This window comes from Electrona antarctica (genome assembly GCF_951216825.1).
Source record: "Electrona antarctica genome assembly, chromosome: 24".
Taxonomy (NCBI): Eukaryota; Metazoa; Chordata; class Actinopteri; order Myctophiformes; family Myctophidae; genus Electrona; species Electrona antarctica.
The window spans coordinates 13,171,267-13,196,245 of NC_136803.1; the positions used below are offsets into that span (position 1 = coordinate 13,171,267).

At 41.4% G+C, this 24,979-nt stretch overlaps 1 protein-coding gene across 2 annotated transcripts in view; it reads left to right on the forward strand.

The window, feature by feature from the left end:
• LOC306917372 (interleukin-1 receptor accessory protein-like 1) overlaps positions 1-24,979 on the forward strand; it is a 515,864-nt gene that overhangs the window by 203,609 nt on the left and 287,276 nt on the right. The window contains exons 1-3 of one of the 2 annotated variants that reach the window (XM_079495580.1): positions 6,609-6,685; positions 7,991-8,177; positions 11,877-12,030. In XM_079495580.1, coding sequence (XP_079351706.1) covers positions 8,007-8,177; positions 11,877-12,030 — 325 coding nt within the window. In that variant the 5' untranslated portion in view covers positions 6,609-6,685; positions 7,991-8,006. Of the gene's footprint in view, positions 1-6,608; positions 6,686-7,990; positions 8,178-11,876; positions 12,031-24,979 lie in introns of those variants that run through there. The other variant, XM_079495579.1, reaches the window with a different exon arrangement.

A 24,979-nucleotide genomic window follows, 5' to 3' on the forward strand; every position in this document is an offset into this window, starting at 1 on the left:
GCTTACTTCCCGTATCTGCGTGAGGTGGGCGGTAACATTATTAGGAGACGGGAAGAATGTTGGAGTCTATTCATTTCCAATGGGAGAATGAACGTGAACACAGCATCTGAACCATTCCTTAACTCCATGGTCACTGCACTAAATACTGGACCCAATCATCACAAGGCACACAATATTTACAAAATATTCATAGTAAAATGGCTTCTTTTAGCGAGACAAATCAGGAGAAAATCTACTTTGTTAATGACATTTCTTTATCCCAGCAACAAACTCTCGCGAGATTTGAGATGAGTCCGGAAGCCTCTCTCTGTCCATCTGCAATTTCACGGACAACACATAGGGGGCTCTGGACCCATATTTAAGATGAGAATATGTGAATATGTGAATATTATAATGTGAAATGAATGGACATATTTAAAACGATTAGAAATGATCCTTATGTGCCCAAATTAGAGCTGGCATACTTGGTCTGCATATTGAGACAGGCAGATATGTAGGCACGGTTGAGGAGGATAGATTATGTGTAGTCTGTGTGATCTAAAGGAAATTGAAAATGAAAAGCATTTAGTTTTTTATTGTCCATTCTACAACTCTATTAGGGAGAGACTTTTTAATGAATCGTGAATTTATATGGTTGGAGGTCTTCGAGAAACTAAAATGACTATTTCAAAAGTACACCTTGTCAGTTGTTTTCAATGTACTTTGTTAAATGACTTGTCAGTGTTGTTGTCTTCTTCTTCTATCGGGTTTCATGGCGGTTGGCAAACCTAAATGGTGCATTACCGCCACCTACTAGACTGAGTGTGGAAACAGTGTTGTTGTCAGGGGGGGAGGGTGGGGTGAGGGTGGGGGTCGGGGAGAAGCAAACCACGCCTACTATATTTAGGAGACCATTTGTAGGCTTTGTGTACCATTTAGCCTCTAGTGGATCCAATGAAGATGGCCCATCTTCATACATAAACCATCTTTGGTAAAACCCTGTTCACTTGCATTGGCCTCAATTTCCCAGAAGCCTTAGCAGCCCAGCGCATGGGTTGATTTCCGGTTTCGTCATCATAACATGACAGTCTCATCTCCAGGTCCACGGCAAAGCCGGAGTTCCTTTTTAATTATTAAAATACAGCGAATTAAACGCATTAAAAAAATAGCGGGAATGTCGTATTACGCAGCGGTGGAACACTGGAGTAAACAATTAGCGGCCGTCAAACTGTTAAGAGCAGAGAGATGACAGTAAGATGGAATACAATAGAAAATATAAAACAAAATATATCGTCGCTGTCGGGCAGAAACCTCCTATCCATATGTTTTCATATATGAATGCCCTGCTCAACAGAAACCTCCTATCCATATGTTTTCATATATGAATGCCCTGCTCAACAGAAACCTCCTATCCATATGTTTTCATATATACCGCATCATGCAATTCAAAAGCATCACAAGTAGCAGATCTGTAAGCTCGAAACACGGAGCAATACTTTTGCTACTTTTGAATTTCCTGATAAGTAATAGGCATGAGGTTTCCACCCGGCAGAGGCGATATATATAAACAAAACTATTCAAATAGAGCCTAAAACATGTATTGTAAAGTACATCAGTTCTATTTTATTCTTTTAACTTTTTTATTAGGTGTTGTAAAATAGTGTATGAGGATGTGATTCATTCCATTACAATTCTGGAAATATGAAATATATTGACTTTATTTCAGTTAATATGGTTATTTAGTAACGGTTAGTGACACACATTTCGGTTAACCGTTTAACCATCCCTAATACATATTCAAATATGTATTTCACAGTGTCTTGCTCAAGGCGTCATCGGACGACATTCCAGGGGGATTCGGGGATTGATCCAGGACCCTTATGATTCCTATACGACGGCTACCTCCGGAGCCTTTGCTTTGGGTTTACCGGAACGATACAATCAGGGCCCGCCGAGCGCACACAGTGACCCTTACTATATCCTGTAAATGTTTATTGGATGGCATTGCGAATTGCCTTTCTCTGGAAACCAGACTCTATACTCGCTATAGCCTTTCCGACGTCCGTGGTAATCTCGCATTTTATGTCCTCGGTTGCTCGCGTTATAAATCCGCCGTATTTTACATGAATATATAACGTTATATATACATATTTTGTCACCACCGCCATATCTGAATTGACCGGTTACGGTCCATTAATCGTAGCAAGTAATTTTCTGCTGCTGCAGGGGCTGTTGTGGATCTGCGTAACGCATCCAAACAAAAGCCTCAATCAATCTTCAGGTTGCTGTTGACATTCGGGACTGTCACTCCACATTAAGGCCATTTCCACGCCCACGCACAAGCGCGCACACACACACACACACACACACACACACACACACACACACACACGAGCATGCATGCATGCATGCATGCAAGCACACACAACTTATACACACGCAAACAAACAAGCATACACACGCGCAGACAGAGACACACACGTGCACAACAAAGACTTCTTTTGTATTTTGCCATCAATAATTCGTCAGAGCTGAATTTGTCAGTGTGAGCTCCTACTGGTAGTCAGCCATGAATGGATGAGTAAAGCGCAGCACCATATTGCATGAATTTGTAATGGACTCAGGCGGCTTATCGTTGCGGTCGGTCCACATACCTCGTATCTCCATATTTTCAACCTTTCATGCTTTTTCGTAAATGAATGGCCCACTTCCTCGTACAAAAGCAACAAATTCACAATGCGTCGCGTCGGCTATTTTTCTAGGTTTAAAATGTTTTAATGTTAATAATTTATCGTCTCTGTCGGGTGGAAACCTCACATGTCCAAAACTGTTACTTTTCAGGATTTAAATGAAAAAGCATCAAAAGTAGCAGATCTACAAGCTCGACATTTGGCCCGTTTGCGTGACACTGTAGTGTGATCAAGTAGGGCGTTGATTTTACGGAGAAAAAAACACACAAAAAGTAAAAATATGGAGATGAGAGGTTTCTGCACGACAGCAACAAATATATTATACATAAAATGCTTCCACGTGACAACGGCATGCATGGCGCACATAGCAGACATGATTCAGCCTGCTGCGCATTACAATGCTGGGCCAGTGGGGGGCGCCCAGGTGGAACAGAGGTGCCTATTGCCCACTGCAGAGACGCCATGGAGGAAGAAGTACTCACGCTGTTTTCTGAAGGTGATACCACAATGGAGAAATACTCGGTTACAAGGCATTCATCATTCGACTTCAAGAGCGAAAGTACAAAAGTCATAGGGCGGCTGTGGCTCAGGAGGTAGAGCAGGTCGTCCAATGATCCATGGGTCGGCGGCTCGAATCCCGGCTCCTCCTGTCTACATGTCGAAGTGTCCTTGGGCAAGACACTGAACCCCAAATTGCTCCCGATGTGCTGGTTGGTACCTTGCATGGCTTCTGCTGCAATCTGTGTATGAATGTGTGTGTGAATGTAATGCACAATCTATGTAAAGCGCCTTGGATAAAGGCGCTATATAAATGCACCATTTACCATTTACCATTTATCTAAATATATACCCAACATAAATGTTGACTGAATGATTGTGGATGAGTACGGGAAAGGACATCTCGACTAGGAATGTGTGTATCTACTGTACATTTGCAATACCTGGATATGTGTCTCCCTTGCCTCCTGACAATGCTTTACATCTACCACCATTGTCTCAGGGATGTGTACAGTACCTACTCCTTATAGCATGTGGGCAGGTAGAACATTAATGATTACGGGGAGGATAATATGGCCACAGACTCTGAGGGGTGTGCCGCAGCACTCCTGTAATCAAGTCTTTTCATGCAGTGCTCAATGGGACCGTATATTCTTTCAAAGTTCCATGAAAATAGTAGATCTATAAGCTCACAACTAGCATCTAAAGTTTTCAAATAATTGCAGTAGAGTAAAAAGTACAATATCTGCCTCAGTAGAAATATAAAAGTTGGTCCTGCATCTTTTTACCACATGAACCCTATATAGTGTCTCTATTCATAATAGTAGAACATTTGGTGAAACATTTAGCAAATCTACATGCTCACAACAACCACAACTGACCTCATGCTTCCTCCAGTGCATGAGGAGTCCAAGCTGCTTCGAATTGGTGCCATCAACCAATTATATGAAGATAGGTTAAAAAATGGATGAAGTGGTCCTTTAGATTATGGAAAGGCCTGTTGATAAAAGTTAAGCTTTTTAAGAAGGGATTTAGAAGATGACAGTGATTTATCAGGTTTGGTCTGCTCAGGCAGGTCATTCCACAGTCAAGGAGTCCTGAAAGCAAAGTCATACTTTGTCTGCAGCCTCCAGGTCTGGAAGTGGTACTCAGATCTTTTACTTCCAAAGGAGCCCTTCACCCATTGTAATTTTCATAATTGCTCTGATGACGCCTTTCTATCTACTCACTCTGTACGTGTCTCAGATGAGGGCTGTGAACAGTTCAGAAACCTGCCTACCAGTGACATCATCATCGGTAAAGTACAAGAATATTCTTAACAATCTGAATCTGCAAATTAGCGTTAAAGTAAAGCTGTCAAATAATTGTAAAAGTACACAATTTGCCTTTGAGATGTCGTGCAGGAGAAGTATAGAGTAAAATGAAAATCCTCCAGTAAAGATCACCTAAAAATAATAGTAATTATAAAACAGTTTTTAAGTGGGGATTTAAAGGATGACAGTGATTTATCAAGCCTGGGCTACTTCAGACAGGTCATTCCACAGTCAAGGAGTCCTGAAAATCAAAGTTATTCTTTTTACGCTAAATTATGCTCTGTCTGGAAAATAGCAGACCTACAAGCTCACAGCGCGTCACATCGACATTGCGCTGTACGTGAGCTTGTAGGTCTGCTATTTTTGGCATGCGATATAAACGAAGTATAAATTCATGCTTTGTCTATACTGTGTGGACAGAGAGACAAGCAGCAGGAACCAGGCCATGAAATGCCTTTTAAGTAAAGTTTTATTTTTATTTTGTTTAACTTTACCTGAGTACAATGTATTGGTTCCTTCCACTCCACTACATATACATACTGTAAGAGGCGAATGGCACTACCAACAACAGTAAAGTACAAAATGTTCCTACAAGTTACTTTTTACATTACATTATTTCCAAGCACACAACACATTAACCATGTATGCCCTATTTTATACTTATTCTACAAGTGTCAAGTCGACAAGTCCACAACACGTCACCTGATCGCGGCAGGCTTGTGAGCTTGTAGATAGATTATTTTCGAAAAAAGGTTTCAACATTTTTTGGGGGGGAAGGTCTTTGGTTCTGTAAGTACAGTATACTGAGTGGCTGCACACACACAGCCTCCTAATAACTAAAAATAATAATAATTAGGAACCAGGCCATGCGGTTCCTCAAATGTAATCAGTAAAATCTTAACCCATTCTGACCTGAGATCAGATTCTAAAAATGTCTTCTACGTTTCTATGTCAGTGGTTCTTCGATTTTTCAAAAATAGCAGACCTACAAGCTCGTAGCGCGCCACTCGGTGGCGCGCTATGAGCTTGTAGATCTGCTATTTTTCAATAGCTAAAGCATAACATGATGCTAACACCAAAAGGGGTTCCCGCCAAAAATGGGTTAAACACCAATCCTAAAATCAACAAGGCAACCATTGTACTGTAGGAAGGTTAATTATCAAGAAAATGTAATTAAAATGAAATGCCATGCTTAACTGAGCTGAATTCAGATGGTGTTGAGCAGGTTTTTTTTAATAATAATAATAATAATGAAACAAATTACCGTATGCTATTTTGATTACGATTTACAGAAGGATTTGTAAAAAACAAAAACAAAAATAAAAAATAAATCTGGTTTGATTTCCTCTGAGCCTGACATGAATCAGTTTATACAAGTGTAAAGCAGCCGATGACAGCCTCTTTTTCTCCATTTTGTAGTATTCCATGAGAAGAGAGGGGATGGAGGTAAAGTGAGAGCGAAGGGAAATAAATAGAAAACACGCCAAATAAAACAAATAGATCAATATTGTCGCTGTCGAGCAGAAACCTCTTATCTCCATATTCTAACATTTTGTAAATTAATATAATGTCCAAACTGCCTCCAGAAAAACGCAGGCAAAAATCCATGATTATGCAGGCAAAAAAAATCCTTGATTTTGCAGGGGAAAATCATTTGATTATGCAGCGGAATATGCAGGGGTTTATGCGAATTTTACAGTATGCAGTGAAATTAAGAAAAGGTTATTTTTCCTACACCCCTATAGTATTCTTATCAAGAGGTTCCGGGGACCCCCAGTCCTTGAGGGGGTTCCATGCCTCCATGGGAGGACATTTACTGTATATAATAAATAAGTCTATTTAAGCACTTTAATCATGCAGTACATTGGCTATTTGAAAATAGACAATCTGCAATAATCTAACATGTCTGCTATAATCTTCTATTTAAAAATATATATATCTTGAAAATAGTTTAATTCTTTAAACATTATACTGTAACAACACAAATCTTGTCATCTTTGTCAACTCTCTGCCTTCCATTTAGGCCTACCCTAATTCAAGGCAAAAGAAATACCCTCATGTCATTGCTTACTGAGTCTGATACTGATATTGATTGCTAATGCTAAACACCTGTTCATATCTGCTTCAATGGAATTCTAGCCGTACTACTTTTGTCTGAGAAGTTGGTTGGTTTGCTGGATACTTATGGACGTCACATCAAGTAGGGTAAACTTTAAATTGTCATTACAAACTTTGTTGAATTTTGGCGGAGCATAATTCATTTAGGATACATTATAGATAGAGCAAGAGGGAGAAGATAAATGCAAATGCGCTGCGTGAGCGCACCATACTCTAAGGAGCGCACGCACTGCCCTGCTGCCACACAGCGCACGCACACGCACGCACACAAGGCGAGCTGTTTTTTCAGCAGCACGCACGCACCATGGATTGTTTATTGTTTTGCTTCTGTGTGTGAACGAACGAAGGGTTGAGGCGATGACGACTTTATAAACTATATGCGGAAAAATGCGGGAATTGTGAAAATATGCAAGCCTGCTTTTTTTTTGCACAGCTGACTGAAAAAAGTGACTAGAGGGGGAGGGGAGTGATTAGAGGAGTTTTTACAGTTTGAATAAAGTTGCCATTGCTAATGTTCTAAAAGTGTGAAATGTTTAAGGAGCCATTTTCTCAGCTTGTACGTGTACTTGTACTTTGAAAGCTTACATTCTGTACTAAAAAAAAGAAAAAAATATATATACTGTATGTGTGTGTGTGTGTGTAGGCCTATATATATATATATATATATACATAGCGGTGTATATATATTTTTTCTTTTTTGGCACAGACTTACAAAATGTGTGGACAATGACCACACCAGGTCTGTAAGTCTGAGAGTGTACAAATGGACCATTACGGTACATTTGGTTCTATTTGTACAGTCTCAGAGTTAATGTGGTCATTGGCATTGCTAATAAAATATTTGAGCTCCACTATAGTACAACTTGGTCTCCTAATATTCCATATAGTGTGTCATAGTAAAATAAGTGTCATAGATATTCTGAAGAAAACCTGGAGACGTTCAGTAATTGGGTCTGATCAAAGTAAGAACATTATAATGGTGTCCAAAAAAATGAAACAAAAAAACTTGCCACCGGCAATACCAAGTCTTTGCCACAGACACATTTGGACATGGACATATTGATATTGCATTAACCCATTTTGACCTGAGATCAGATTAAAAAAATGTCTTCTACATCCTGACAGTTTTCTGAAAAAGCTATGTTTCTAATGTCAGTCGTTCTTCGATTTTTCAAAAATAGCAGACCTACAAGCTCGTAGCGCGCCACTCGGTGGCGCGCTATGAGCTTGTAGATCTGCTATTTTTCAATAGGGGTTCCCGCCCAAAATGGGTTAAATCGGGGGGTCTGTGGCCTAATGCATATCAAACTGGGGGTCCTTGAAATGAAAATGTTTGAGAACTATCAGTTTTACCCACTGACCTGTTGGCCTTTTTTTTTAAATCTCTTGCAGGAACTCCACATACTGCATGAAGGTGTCCATGTCTCTGACAGTGGCAGAGAACGACACGGACCTGTGCTACAACTCCAAGATGAGGTTCTTTGAGAAGGCTGAGCTCAGCAAAAGCAAAAACATCTCATGTCCGGGCATCGAGGATTATATACTACCTGGAGTGGAACCGGACATTCTATGGTACAAGGTGAGAGTCACTATCCATTGTAAGATACAATTCTATTGCCCCAAATAACACATTGTCACTGTAACTGTCTGTAGGTCAGTGGCGTATCCAGGAATTACGTTTTGGGCAGACAAGATGTGTTAATTGTGCGCACAATTGCGCACAATCGTAGCACTAAAGGTTTTCAAAGACCTGCCAGACGAGTAGGATACAAAGGCATTTACATTCCAATGGGTGATTGAGGGTCGCGCTCTACCGCAACGGCCAATCAGCTGTCCATTAATAGTTCAGGTCTTGTTTTTGTGTCCTTTTTTTCTCATTGTATGGATTTTGGCCAGGCCAGAATGCATTTGGACAGGTGGACGCCTGCCCTCGCCTTATTGTAGATACGCCTCTGCTGTAGGTATGTCCAAAAGTATTACTTCTCAGGAAATGGGGAAAAAGAACCAATGGATCCAATGTAGTTACTATTTAGTCACATTAAGCTTTTGTTAATACTTTATAAAACCCACAGACATAATGAACCACTTTCACTTTCAACATAAGAACAAATAAATGGCAAATAATAGCTGATGTATACATTTCAAACATTTAGTAATTTTGGTTGCACTTGATTATATGAGCTTGCTCTCATTTTGACAGTGAGACCGGGCGGGAACCACTCTTCGTTCCTACTCTCACCTATGGTCATGAAGTGTTCCTACTCTCACCTATGGTCATGAAGTGTTCCTACTCTCACCTATGGTCATGAAGTGTTCCTACTCTCACCTATGGTCATGAAGTGTTCCTACTCTCACCTATGGTCATGAAGCGTGTGGGTCATGACCGAAAGAATAAGGTCACGAATACAAGCGGACAAAATGAGTTTTATTCGACGGGTGGCTGGCATCTCCCTACGAGATAGGGTGAGAAGTTCAGTCACGCGAGAGACGCTGTAGTATTATGATCAAGTTTGATCAAGTGAAGTTCCTCAGAATTGCACTCAAGTAGAGTAATTGAGTAAATGTATTCAGATTCAGTTGCATTCCCACACACAGCCCCCCCCCCCCCCCATTCGGGCCGGGCCCGGTGTTCACGAGGCTGATGCAGGGATCTGCAGCAGAGGTCAATTCATCAAAAGTGAATGACTGTCGGATTATGTTCTCTCCATCGTTTCTTCGGTTTCCCACCGAATCAAATTAACGTGCTGGATAATAACGCTTGGCTTCAGGTCCCGGCCCGCTTATTGGCCGAGGCTCCAGAAGTGGGCCTATAATTGAATTCCGCTTGTCTTGTTTGAACCACAATTCAGAACCCCCCCCTCCATCCCCCAAACCCACAGTGATGGCCCAGTTTTCTTCTTTTCTTCAGTTTGCCGAGCAGTGGTTTGAAAGTAACTAAAGTACATTTACTCAAGTACTATACTAAGTATAAGTCTTACTATTTAACTTTTTAACCACTTAAATATATAGACTTAGTAAACTGGACCTGTGTTTTTCCTCGATCTGTACTACTACTTTCTACCACATCTCAGCGTGTTGTGAGCTTGTAGATCTTCTCATTTCTGCCACAAATCTGCATGAGTAATTTTACTTTTGATAATAGAGCATACTCCTAATAGTTATGATGGGTAAGTGCAGAGGCAAAAAAAATACCCCAAAGGAGTGTCATTATAATAGCATTATACACAACACGGCAAACATCTTGACAGCAGCTGAAGTTAATAACGTCAATTGTGTTTAATTTAGGTGTGTTTCCTGTACAGTTACTGCAAATGAATGCTGGCATACAATAACACCAACATGAAACACTCAGCCAAAATAACTGTTATTACCTTCAACTGTGCTTAGCCGTCAAAATGTCTGCTATTGAGGGTCTATTTTGGAACGCAGTTGACAATACCATTGTGCATCATAAAGGGAAAAAGAAAACATTCCGCTTCAGACACACAACTTGACATCAAGGGCCCCTATCTTGCCTTATGCCTTAACCCTAATCTTCTTAGGCATTTTTAATACCTTGAAAAACATTTTAAAAGAGCGAAAATAGCCTATCTGCATCTATGCATTGTGAGCTTATTATTTTTCACCATTTAGTATTTAGAATGCCTAATTAGATTAGGGTATTAAAGGCATACGGTGCTGTGCAAGATAGGGCTCTAAGTCTGTCCGTTCTCTATCTACAGTATTAGCTTCTGTTTAACGACTACATGCCTGTGACCCATATTTGCACTGTTACATAAAAACTGGAAGTACTTTTGCATGCATTCCGCAGGGAAGAGGTTTGTAAAGAATCTCTCTCAGATGTACATGTAAATACCAAGACATGGATAGCAAAGCAACTTGTGGAGGCGTATGCTGCTCTAATGAGGCATTTCCACTCTGCCACACATAGTTTCTTTTTCAAAGCAGTAATGTTGGAGGATGCTCTGACTCCACTCGATCTGCACCCCATACATGTGCTGCAGAGAGTAGAAAAAAACAGCAAGTGGTTATAGAAGCAATGTTGACAGCTAATACGCAGAGTTAGTCGGGGTTTTGACTATACTGATTCAGAATATCGTCGATGTCGGGCAAAAAACCTTTGATCTCCATAATCTAACTTTCTTTTTTTTTTTTTTACTTTTTTTTATTGATGAAAAAAAAAAGAAAAGAAACAAAAACCAAAAACAAAAGACAAAGCTGCATTTTTCACATTACAAGATACATTCATTGAAATCCTATTGCATTACGCTAGGCTGAGAGAAGAGATCCCACTTTTCCCACTTTTTATAGAACTTATCCTCTTGTAGTCTAAGTATGAATGTTAGTTTTTCCATAACATACAGTTCCTCAGTAATGTCCATCCAATGTTCTTTCGTTGGTGGGTCCTGTTGGTACCAGCGTCGTGTGATCGCTCCATAATCTAACTTTCAATTACCGTATTGTCCCAAATATAAGACAACTGATTATAAGACGACCCCCATTTTTCAAGACTCATTTGTGGAAAAATAACATTGAATTTCAAATAGTCTAGTCCCCGATTATAATACGACCCCGTTTTATTTCCATTGGAAAAAAAAACCCAGTTTTCAGGCCAATTATTTATTTATTTTTGTAAATGAATGCCCTACTCAAGAAGGCTCATATTACAGCGTCACGCAAAAGCATCAAAAGTACCATATTTGCAAGCTCAAAACCTTTTTCTGGCTTGCCGATCTGCTGCTTTTGCTACAGGATTTGAATCCTGAAACGTTTTGAACATAAAGAAGTTTTGGACATGGTCTGTGTCATTTGCACCGACAGAGACAATATTATTTTTGAAATATTTTAGAACGGGGGAAATATAGCCGACGCGTTTCCACCCGAACCAAGACAATGTTGAAGTATACTACCAGTGAAATGCCGGAGAAATTGAGCGATTATTGCATAACACGTTACACAAGATCACTGAAGTTGATGGATTCGGAATATGGAATCGGAAACTCTTGACATATTCCTACAGTGTGCACTTTAATATGCAGCACAAACATGCACAGATAGTGGAGGCCTTTTACATGCTGAGTTTGCACACACTCACTGCAACGGTGGTGGAAGATGTTCCGGTACTTGGCTATCTTTGTACTCAATTTAAAAAAGTAAAAAGTTGAGATATGGAGATACAAGGTTTTCTTCTTTTTTTTTTTACCCGACACCAACGATATAACATAACACTTGATGACACATTCATTCACTCAACCTTTCTCTTTGCTTTGGAATAAAGGAATGCAAGACGAAGCAGTGGAGACAGACCATCGTAAGGCGGAGAGACACGCTGTCCATCAAGGAAGTGCGGGAAGATGACATTGGGAATTACACCTGTGAGCTGCAGTTCGGGAGCTTTGTGGTGCGAAGGACGACCGAATTATCCGTCACAGGTAAGCAGAAACATTTCCTACTTCTTTCTATCTGTACATCCGCGTCTGTCTGTCTGTCTGTCTGTCTGTCTGTCTGTCTGTCTGTCTGTCTGTCTGTCTGTCTGTCTGTCTGTCTGTCTGTCTGAGCTGTGTGCGTCCACCTTTTGCATATATAGTACATAGCTGCGGTAACCAGGGGTGTCACGTACACATATTCTTTGAAAATGAAAGAATATTGATGCAAAAATAAATGTCACATTCACATAATGTAATAAAGTCCAGTGGCATCCTCTGGGAAAGTTCCCATGGTGTGTTCACGACACGCCTGCATCGAGGCAGGCACACAACAGAAGCAAGCGCGTGGTGGGCAGCTTTTTTATTAATCCAAGGAGAGGGTGAGAGAGATATGCGCTGCTGGTTTCTTCTCCGTATTCCTGTGTGCGTGTTTCACCCACCGACCACCACAACTTCACCCCATGTAGGTATGTCTGTTATTGAGCTGGCCCGAAAATGGTTGAAAACTCCACCTTTGTTGTGATCTGATCGACAACCCAAGGCGAGTGCCATCATTAACAGCATGTACGATATTCCCTATGTATTTTTCCTCATATAAATGATAATGGGAATGGGGTATAGGGAATACCTGTTAACCTGTATTCTGAAGATTGCCAAACTCTCACAAGGTCTTGTGTCATGGGCTGACCTCCAAGCAGCGTTGGATACTTGGATTTGGTCTAATGGGGGTTTGGCGGGGATGCTGCTTTTTATATCTCAAATATAGACTGACCTCTACCACCCCAATAGACTGACCTCCACCACCCCAATAGACTGACCTCCATATAAACGGGTACTGCACTAGTTCAATCCTCAATCCTGGAAAATAGTTTTACGTAATTGCTGCTGTCGGGTGGAAACCTTGTAAGTCCAAAACCCTTGCTTTTTTAATTATTATATACACAAAGAAAGAAATAGCAAATCTACAAGCTGACAACGTTGTGAGCTTGTAGATATTTTATTTTCAATACTTTCGAACGACACTCTTCTTGTGACGAAGTAGGACTATTAATTTAAGAAAAACAGTATGTTGAATAATGGAGATACAAGGTCTCTGCCTGACAGCAACGACACAAGCAAGCTGACTTATGTTCTGACAACTAAGATCTCTTTAATGGTACTATATTTAAACGCGATTTAGCAAAAACGAGCGACACTGCATTGTTAAGAAATTAGCCGCTTTGTGTGAGAGAGAGGGAAGGGAAAAAAGGGCCTTTTTTAAAGCTGATTCCTGCACCTTTTCTCGTACCAGGAGCATCTCAGTCAATAGCACATCTGTCGCCTGTGTCTTCTAGGGCTGCTTTAATTGCTAAGTAGTGGAATTCACACTGAGCCACTTCAGCACTTTTCCTTAAGGCTGTTGAAATATTTAAGCCCGGGCTTAATGCGTGTGACAGATTGCTTGCCACCGCCACTGTCACAGCCAAGGTTGACACAGCAGGAACAGCGGCTTGGGAGACAGGGGTTGTGAGGAGCAGTGGTGTAATGGTGATTTCTTTTCCCCGGTGGTACGGTATTTTAATGACGTCACGTGCACACAGGTACACTATGGGTGCACGCATGTGTGCCTACATGCACGCACAGGACAGCTTGTATGAGAGTCATCACGTGACGAGACCAGCATTAGAAAATATCTTCTTAATGAACCTAATGTGTGATTAATATACATTTTACTTAGGTTTTCGAGTGTATAAATATAGTAGGAAACATTTTAGTAAATCTTCTCAAGGAATGCCTTGAATTAGATGAGCTGAAAATTGTGTAGGCTATAATAGATTGAACGGATGTCGACACACTGCAGGGAAAACAAAAACAAGGTTTTAAATGTAATTACAATTAGTCTTGAGTTTTTATTTTCTAGTTACTGTTCTACAGTTAAATCAGTTAAATCAATTTGAAAATATAATGTCTTGACACACAAACACTGAAAAAATAAAGGGAGGCGCCGCACTCTCAAATCTGTGCACAATCAATTTATTGCTGCAAGCTTTCGGTCTACTGACCTGCTTCAGGCCTGAAGACCGAAAGCTGAATGAATTGATTGTGCACAGATTTGAGCGTGCAGAGCCTCCCTTTATTTTTACATAGCTATGCTTTTGTGCACCTCACCTAAATCTTTCAGCAGATGAGCGGTGGCTTTTTCACATTTTTTGTCAGACACACAGACACAAAAGTAGACGTAAAATAATCAGACAACAACTTCACTGCGCTTGTAGTAGCACAACTAAAAGGTTTGCTTTGTGCGAATCACTTCTTCTTGATGGAGGAGGAGGCGTTTATTGTTGCCTACAAACAGAACATGATGCAGTACTGGAGCCATACTGATGCTCTGTTGCTTTTATACTGTGTATGAGAACGTTCAGGTAAACAGTTAAACCTGTTTTTATGCAAAGTAGCCATTTGATTTGATTGGCGCGCTACGAGCTTGTAGGTCTGCTATTTTTTGAAAAATCGTGAAAATGCGGCACACATCTTTGAATATATATTCTTTCAGAAGACTTTTTTTTTTATTTCGACGTCAGGCCTAAATGGGTTAAAGTTATACTACTGCGTTACCCGGAACACAATGGATTGATTGATCATTTAAATAAACAGGCGTCAGATTTCAGTCATTATTCGGACTCCATAGAAGCCAGCATGTCTTCTGTGAAAGCATGCTGCGCTTTGAACATAGCTTTTCTTCTACAATGTGCCTGATGTGACTCATTTGAAGTGGGCAAACTAGCAATATGTCCGGAAGCATCTTCTATGAAATGTTAATAGTCTTGGATATTTCATAATTATAAAAGCAAACTGGTTAAAGCCTCAATCTTTGTTTTCGATCACCTGGTTGCCTTGTACTGTATGAACAGCAGGCGCAATGTTACTATTGTTGGGGGGGGTCGGCTCCTTTCATAATGTTTCACAAATCGCAGGATTTGGTCACACAAACATTTGCACTTTAGATTTTTTAGATTTTAATTTTGCTTTAATCCACACACTCACTTCTCAACATCTTAAGCGTACAGTATCTCATTGAAATTCCACCAATCTGCCAAGTCTGATCTCTCACGTAACCTTTTTTTATTTTTCCTTTATTTCTTCTTTATTTCTTCTCGTGCCACTGGGACTGACTGTTGTCTCAATGGTCTGCGTTGTCGCTGTAATACGGAGGCGTGTTTGTTGCTCCTGTTAAACAAGGCTTGCAATGCTGACCTTTTCATCCGACTGGCTTCGAAACGCCAGTGGTTTATAGATTCGGATTATTATTACAAGACATGCAGTAACCACTTCAGCGCTATATACATTTCGGCCATTTGAAAATAGCAGATCTTCAAGCTTGTAGATCTGCTATTTAAGAAATGATTTGTATATACAGTACATTTGAAAACTTGAAATGAGACATTCCGCATGAAGAGTACTTCCTACTTTTGGTAGTATATTTTCATACCAATATACTTTTGTACTTTTACTCAAGTGAATTTTCAATTGCTGACTTTTACTTGTAACAGAGTAGTTCTATGCAGTATTGGTCCTTTTAAGTAAAGACATTATTTTCCTCATCACCAATTACAGTTTTAGTAAAAACAAAACAAAACATGAACATGTGCATTTCGGACTGAAATTATGGATGGACTTTTTGTCACAAACGATCTTCTTTCCCCCCCGGCTCGTGTGTGCTAGGATCCCCAAAAGGATGAGGGCCTCTCTGTCACTTTGGATCTAAGGCGCCGGAGAAAGTGAACGGGCTGTTGATGGATGGAGGGCCGTTATATGTTACAATGTGACCCGCCTTTTGCCCCGTTGCGGGCACGACGGACGGTCAAAGGAAGTCTTTGTGTACAGTTGGGTGCCACCGATATTGTCCCTTATCATTTGACCCATTTAGGCCTGACCTCAAAATTTAAAAAAATCCTTCTAAATCCTCCAGTTTTCTGAAATAAATATTTTCACGATTTTTCAAAAATAGCAGACCTACAAGCTCGTAGCGCGCCACTCGGTGGCGCGCTATGAGCTTGTAGATCTGCTATTTTTCAATAGCTAAATTATAACATAATGTTTAAAACACCAAAAGGGGTTCCCGCCCAAAATGGGTTAACTGTCCTTTTGCGCAGATCACGCAAACCTCAGCAAAAAGAAAAGGACAATATCGATGGCCTCCAACTGTAAATGGCTTTGATGAGCGACCTGAAGTGCAGGAAAGAACAGAACGGAGTTGAGGCCCGGAATTAACCAAATTAAGGCCTGGCCCTACCTGGGCCCTAACTGTGCCGGCCCGAGGCCCCTCTTGGCCTTACTAATTAGCACACATTTTAGATTTTACACCCCCTACCCGGCCCGAAAACGTGAAAAAGAAAGTATAGTAAAAGTATAAATATATGGGCATTCCCAGACCTGTTGTTTCAGCGCGGCCTCGCCCTTGTGTTACTGGTTATTACAGTAACCACTACAGCCCTACATTCATTTCAGCCATTTGAAAATAGCCGATCTACGATCTATCTAAGATCAGAATTAGCTTGTAGATCTGCTATTTTCAAAAATATTTAACGTGTTTTAGTATTTCTATGTTGCAGTATTGATACTTTTACTTAACCCATTTTGGGCGTTCCCGCCCTTTTGGTGTTAGCATTATGTTATGCTTTAGCTATTGAAAAATAGCAGATCTACAAGCTCATAGCGCGCCACCGAGTGCCGCGCTATGAGCTTGTAGGTCTGCTATTTTTGAAAAATCGAAGAACGACTGACATAGAAACATAGCTTTTTCAGAAAACTGTCAGGATGTAGAAGACATTTCTAGAATCTTATCTCAGGTCAAAATGGGTTAAGTAAAGAAATGGAGTACCTTTTCCACCAGTGCCCTAGTGTGAAAACGGACTCTCAGTCGTCCCCAGCCGCCCCCCTATCGCCTCAGCAGCCTCACTCCTGGATCGAGCTAGTAGGGACAGTGTTATTTGTGGAGGAAGGCCGTTTACTAGCTTGTTGGCTGCACAGCCTGCCAGCAGCCTACTTGCTGTCTGCCTACTGTATATATGCTCTTTGGGTCATGCTTAAAACCATTACACGTTGCCATTAACTGCTACCTGATTAAAGTTTATAGTCCCCTAAAGAGAGAGAGGGGGGGGGGCAGACTCCACTCCAAGGCCAACAAGGGCCATAAATCATTTTTTCCCGTTTACCAGCCTCAAAATGTCATCCTCAAGGGAATGGTCTTAATCTCTCCATCTACTTTACAGAACGCTTCAGAACAGGTGGCAAAAGATGATTGACGATTAGGGCCCCGGCGATGTAAACGGGCACTTGTGCACTTTTCTTCTCATACGTATACTGTAACAGTACTGGAGAATTTAACCCACATCACGCGTTAAAGAGCCCTTGGATTTGCAGTCGCTGCAAATGAGCCTTCAACCGTTGTAGCGAGCACAAGGAAAGGACTGCTACAGGAACAAATTGTTCCCCAAAGATAGACTCGCCAAATCCTCCCCCGGAGCAGTTATGAAGCGACCATTGAGTGCGTTTAGAAGATCATTTATATCGATGATCTTTCAGGATGATCTAGCAGTGTGCCTACAAGGTTACAAAAGCTATACCATATATCCTACTTACCCGCAGCTGCATGGACAATACCACTCATATACCACTGTTATTATTTTAACCCATTCTGAACGGGAACGGGAACCCCTTTTGGTGTTTTAAGCATTATGTTATGCTTTAGCTATTGAAAAATAGCAGATCTACAAGCTCATAGCGCGGCACTCGGTGCCGCGCTATGAGCTTGTAGGTCTGCTATTTTTGAAAAATCGTGAAAATGTGGGTCACTGGAACAACGTATTTTCAGATGGGGGTCGGCGGCCAATTACATATATTTTTGGGCGTCCTTGTCATGAAAATGTTTGAAAACATTTCTGAACGGGAACGCCTTTTGGTGTTTTAAGCATTATGTTATGCTTTAGCTATTGAAAAATAGCAGATCTACAAGCTCATAGCGCGGCACCGAGTGCCGCGCTATGAGCTTGTAGATCTGCTATTTTTCAATGAGCTTGTAGGTCTGCTATTTTTGAAAAATCGTGAAAATGTGGGTCACTGGAACAACGTATTTTCAGATGGGGGTCGGCGGCCAATTACATATATTATTGTTGGGCGTCCTTGACATGAAAATGTTTGAAAACCACTGACATAGAAACATAGGGTTTTTCAGAAAACTGTCAGAATTTACAAGAACAAGACAAGACATTTGTAGAATTGTCCTCGGATCTAAATGGGTTAAAGACGATAGCTGGGGGTTATATAGTTACTGAGGCCATATCATTTCCCAAATGTTTGCTCTGTCTGCCCATACTAGCCTTGAGTATATGATCTATTATATTCTCTTTAGGCAGTTGTGATCAGTATAATTGAACCCATTCAAACGGGAAAGCATCTGTGGCATTTTTGATTTGAGCATTGGCTATTCAAGCAAATGGCTATAGATGCTATTTTGAAAAATCCCGAAAGTGTGAGAACTACTGATTTTAGAAGGCATTTGTAGAATCGACCTCTGCAGGTCTTAAAGGGATAGTTCAGATTTTTTTTTAACTTAAGCTGTATGAAACATTGATATAATGGTTGCAACTGTATTAATTGATTGCCTGAGTTCCGTGGTGGGAGCTCTGCTCTGGTTTTGGTGAAATATTAAGTAGTTCCGGTCATATTGTGGTGGCACTGGGGCCACGCATTAAAAGTAAATTAATTCACAAACCTAGCGTCATTTGTATTGTTGACCTATTTCTACCATATAGTGCAACTTTCGTTCATTTTCACTGTCCATATCACTACGCCCTAAAAATAGTTCCATGTGATAGAGGGGTCAAAGTTCAACGAAAGTTGCGCCAATATTTTAGAAATGGGTAAACAATACAAATGACGTTAGTTTTGTGAATGTATTTACTTTTAATGCGTGGCTCCAGTGCCCCCCACAAAATGACCGGAACTACTTAACATTCCACCAAAACCAGAGCAGAACTCCCACCACGGGACTCGGGCAATCAATTAATACAGTTGCAACCATTATATTAATGGCAAGTATTTCATACAACTTAAGTTCAAACATTGTGAAGTATCCCTTTAATGGGATAAAGTGCCAGACAGAAAGTGTGACCTTAACCGGGACTGGCGTAATGGCCTGCTCATGTAAATGCTCTTACCCATTTACACAGGGCGACGGTAATTGCAGATGTGATTATAATAGCATACATTATTGCTTTCCATATAAGAGCCTCCGTTCACATCAGGTGAGTAAATGGAGGGGTCGTGACTAATCACGTTGCGGGGGTTTTTGCGACAAGCCGAAACTCCCGTGTAATCTATCATCAATGGATGTCTCTTAACGAGGATTCATTATCAATCCCCTCAGTCAAGTTAATCGAGCGTTTCACGAGGCGCCAGGTTGTCCGCCATGCTTTCCAGCGTGCCCGCGTTCCAGTGAAGGCCTGCTAGCCGGCCCGCTGCCTGCGTTGTGTGTGGCGGTATGAAGATTATGGCCCGGGTGATCATCTCGCCCATGTATTCCCCCCTAAACGCACTCCACACAAGCACATAATGCTGCCCATTATAGCCCCTTCAGACCTTATAGGCCTGTTCTACACATGCCTTCTAAAAATCACTAGTTCTCAAACCCCTTTCTTGAAAACCAAAAATCACACGTGTGAAGTGAGGGGCGCTCTTATCATCGTACATCATCATACATCACATTCCGTGCTCAGCCAATCAAATCATCACATCCCGTGCTACAAACACATACACTCATGCTCAAACACACAAAGCTGTGCCCCTCAAAAGTACAACACATTTTTCAAACACTCGATTTTCGTGTGTGTGTGGTGTGTGTGTGAGTGTGTCTGTCTCGTATATACTTGAGAGACTACAGATTAATTTGTAATGATGACAGATGTTCCAAGGACAGGCTGACATTTTGGGGATGCCTGGTCCTTTTGGTACTGTGCATCGGTGCCAATATGCCACGTTCCTGTGGAGTGGCCGTTTTACTTTTCATTACGAGAGTCACTTCTCGTTCGATTGCCACTCACTGCCCGTTGGAGTTTGACGTTAAATGATGGGTTGGAGTGTAGAGCACCAGGTGTGGGGGCAGTGGGGGGCCTGGGGGGGGGGGGGGGGGGGGGGGGGCAGCAGCCCCCAGCACCATGCTTGATGCTATAATGTTCTAAACATCGTGTACATATCTGCTACGACATTATGCTTTTTCTTTATATCCAAGCTTCATACATGGCAGATTACACAGTTATAGAGTGTATGCGTGACATCATCATCATACCCGGCCGGACGTTATGTGGGAACGCCTACTGAGTGGCAAAAAAACTACTTTCTGGCATTGACAGCCCATAAACTGTTCCACAGTTTTCCTGTTCAGTGAGGAAGCCAAGGTGTAACAAGGTGTATTCCAAACAGAAAAGTCCTATCTGATTACATTAAACGGCATTAAATTACATTAAAGTAACTCGATTTGCCACTCACTTTATGCATGCGCATACCCTCTATAATAATACAACCTAAAACACAACACACTTGAAATTGGGCCTGTTATCTCACATCATATCCACATACTGTACCACTACAGTATATCTACAGTAAGCCCACATATTTCTGTGGAAGAGCTTTCAAGCCTCATACTCTCTCTCTCTCTCTCTCTCTCTCCCTCTCTCTCCTCTCTCTCTCTCTCTCTCTCTCTCTCTCTCTCTCTCTCTCTCTCTCTCTCTCTCTCTCTCTCTCTCTCTCTCTCTCTCTCTCTCTCTCTCTCTCTCTCTCTCCCCCCCCTGAGGGGACCAGAGTTCAGGGTCCATTTGATCATAATGAGCGCCAGCTAAAATTATGATAAGCCTCCACGCTGCAGCGAGGAGTTATTGGAGGGATCGGCATTTCCTCCTAAATGAGATTTGGGGATTTTACGACCGCTTCATAAGCCATTGTTGCCGTTTGATGTCTTAACATTAAACGCAGCACAATAAAGGGGGGTTAAGGTGATGCAATGTAAAACTAACTTTGTGCGTTGTGGGGCTGCCCTCCGTAGGCTGTAGTTAATGAGTTAGGATTGTTGCTGTTAATGCGCTTTTTTTTGTAGGAATTCTGGGCTCGGGCGGCCCACACATGGGTGATTAAATTAATCGGTTCTCAAAAGTCGGTTCCGGGGACCCCCAGGGGTCCTTGTGGTGTTTCCTGGGGGTCCCCAGCAAAAGCAGTTAAAGCTGCACTGTATGTAACTTGGGAGGCATACTTAGTTTAGACTAGTCATTGGTTAGACATAAGGTTGGTGAGGGGTGCGTTAAGACGACCGGATTAAGGTTGGTGAGGGGTGCGTTAAGGGTTGGGAGTTGGGTTAGGTTTAGGTGTGCTGCCCCGTGGGAGGTTAGGGTGAGGGTTTGAGATAGGTTGTAGGACTAATGACTGGTCTACTCTTCTACCCTGGAAGTGCTGACATTTTGACCAGATCTACAAGGTCACAGTGTGTCACTTCGTGCCACGCTGCAAGCTTGTACATCTTCTATTTTTTAATAAATAATTTAAATCTTGAAAATGCTGTCCGCTAGGCCGGCCCGAATCTTAGATTATCATTAAAAACAACTATTCTCTTCTGGCACAATTTCTTTTTCAGATGTGGTCCGCGATCAATTTGGGGTCCTTGGCACAAAATAAATAAATAAAACATTTGAGAACCAATGAGCAAGTCAAGTGGTGTCTGGCAGAAACCTTCACACAATTAACCATCACACATTGAGTATGTAGTAAAAACACAATAAATCACATATTTGTTTCCATTCCACCCCACGCACGCACGCACGCACGCACGCACGCACGCACGCACGCACACAAGGGTGGAAACAATCAGGAAAGCATCATTCAGCGTGATACACCTTGGCTTCCTCACTGAACAGGATTTTTTTTTTTAACAAATCCTTAGTGTTTATTTAAGCAACCGGAGTGGATATAAATGACCCTTACGGGTCCATTTGGTTCTATTTTGTACACTTTTTTTTTTACTGTGATTTCTCGGGGCTGAGCTTTCTTGCTTTTCTTTTAAAGGAGGAGAGCTAGCTGATTCCACTGCAGCTCTGCATGGCTCAAAGCAGCTCTCGTCTCATCTCGGTGTCTTGTTTGAACAACCTTTCAATTTAGCACAGTTCAATCTTTTTCTTTCTGTTTTTTTTTCTTTTCCCACCCCCAGCTGTTGGGCATAGTTTTACTGAGGTTAAGATTAGGAATAAGGTTACGTTTAGGAATACCTGGTTGGCCGCGAATTCTTAGGATGACGCCATTTCCGGCTGTATTCTTCTCTCGAAGTCATAGCATCCTTCATACATTAGTGAAGAATTGCCCGCTAGCGCAATCGCTGAAAACCCCAGCTGACGTAGATCTGCATCCATGGCAGTCAGTGTGTTTACTGCCACACGCGTGCGTGCGTCCGTCATCGCTGCCCGTGGCAGCGGGGTCTTTTATTTTGAAAACCGCAAAATTCACCTCAAATTTACCGGAAGCAAAAACCCTCTATGAACTTTAAAAGTCATCAGAAGTGTTAATATTGTAACTGCGAGGTAGCGCTGATTTGTTTTTAACCCATTTTGGGCGGGAACCCCTTTTGGTGTTAGCATTATGTTATACTTTAGCTATTGAAAAATAGCAGATCTACAAGCTCATAGCGCGCCACCGAGTGGCGCGCTATGAGCTTGTAGGTCTGCTATTTTTGAAAAATTGAAGAACGACTGATATAGAAACATAGCTTTTTCAGAAAACTGTCAGGATGTAGAAGACATTTTTAGATCAAAATGGGTTAATGAGCCCAAAAGTAAAGTACAGAATGATACTCCAAAGATATAGGCCTACTTAAATACAGTGTACTCAAGTAAATGTACTTGTAAATGTACTGTTATGGTCCACCACTGCAGATAAGGTTATGTAAGATAGGTACCATACATGTTCTGTGCTGTTGGTGCAGATACAACGGTGTGATTATGACGAGGGAACCACGGGAAATCTGTGTTTGTGATCTCTTATCAGTGCTGAGTGCAGCACAGTGGGCTATCTGGATTCTTGTTTGTGAGCAACAAAGGTTCAATATTTCACCCTTATCTTTACATTTGTCTGCTTTTGGGGGGGAAACCTTGCATCTCTGCGCGCGCACACACACACACACGCATCACACGCAACACACACACACACACACACACACACACACACACACACACACACACACACTGTACTTCGTTAACCATTCAAACCACAGCATCCACGTTGTGGCGACAGAACGTGAACGTGTTGCAACGCGTTATGAGCGTGTCGACTGTGGCTCTCTTGTGCTTTCCCCACAATAACGGAAAACAGAAAAGACCCTATTATAGGGCCCTGAGGGACTCCGGTCAACCATTCACTAGGGTTTAAGTAGTTAAACTGTCCACCACTTTACCCAGTATCTCGCTTAGTTTGGGATTTGATCACACAAATGGCTTCAAGTCATGCAGTCCAGTGCTCTTGAGCGGCGGCAGCCTGGGCTGACTCACTCACTCAGGGATTGTGTTTGAACTCGACATTAAAGGCCCATATCGTGCTCGGTACTGATATACCACTTGAAAGAAAGAAGATGAAGCTCTTTATATATATATATATATATATATATATATATATATATTATATATACACACTCCATGACCGTAGGTGAGAGCAGGAACGTAAATCAGTTTACGTTCCTGCTCTACGGTCATGAAGTGTGGTTCACGACCGAAAGGATAAGAAGATTGCAGCCAAAATACTATATTTTGTGATACTACTAAAACAATAATGCTAAAATGATAACACAAGAAGCCCTCAGGGTTTCCATTGTGGTCCTGTGTATTCAATAAATCAAGACATACAGTATAAACTATAAAGGCATACCTTACTACAAGAAATCATGAATCCTGGGAAAGTGTATTTTACAGAAAAACTGTGTAAAGTATTTAAAAATGGAAATACTCAAGTCAATTAAAAACAAACAGGCCGGCCCAGGCGGTGGCGTAACCGTCTGGGCACCCGACTGGTAATCCAGTCGCAGTGTGCCGCGGGTTCGACTCCCGAGCCCGACACGGCCTTTACTGCATGTCTTCCCCAAAAAAACCCCCCCAAAAAAAAAAAACAGGCCTACCTCCAAAATGCACGTAATTCCATGACTTGAGTATATGCACTTAGTTACACTTTCCGCCACTGCAAATAAACAGCACATTTGGCATTCAGTCATGTTGCAGATTCATGCCACGTAACGTCTATTACGGCAGAATACAAGCTCGGTTAATAAGATCTCTAAACCAGCGAGGTTTCTTGAAATGTAAACAGCCTTTGTTATTCACAGCATAATGCAATGCTTCTTGTCTGTTTACCTACTCTAGACAAGCCTCTACTTGTCTACAGCATTCGTTCACAACCTTTTTATACTGAAGTACCACCTGTCACTCCCTCTGCTCTTGTCCAAAAACGAGTCAGTTGTTCTGCATACTGGTGGATGTATTGTGAAGCACGTGAAGCACACAAACCAACGTCGAACTGGTAAACAACATAAAAATACACAGACGTTTAGAATAACATCGCATAAACATAATACAGCACATAATCATGAATGAAATGAAGAAAGTACAATCCAAATAACATCATTAACATACCTTACTGGCTGCTCTATAAGCATAAGGGAATGAGGGAATGTGTGCAACCATGTCTACCCGTCTACCTGACACCAGACAGCCATATAAAGGGTTCCGCCTTAGCCAAATAAGGCACTTCCGGTCTGACTTAGACATGCAATGAATAAGACATTATGCAAGCAATAATTAACTTAAATACAAATAAATTTGAATAAGTGCAGCAGTTATACCACCAACATATTTGGCTCTCCATGTACCACCATAATAAATACCATGTATTATTT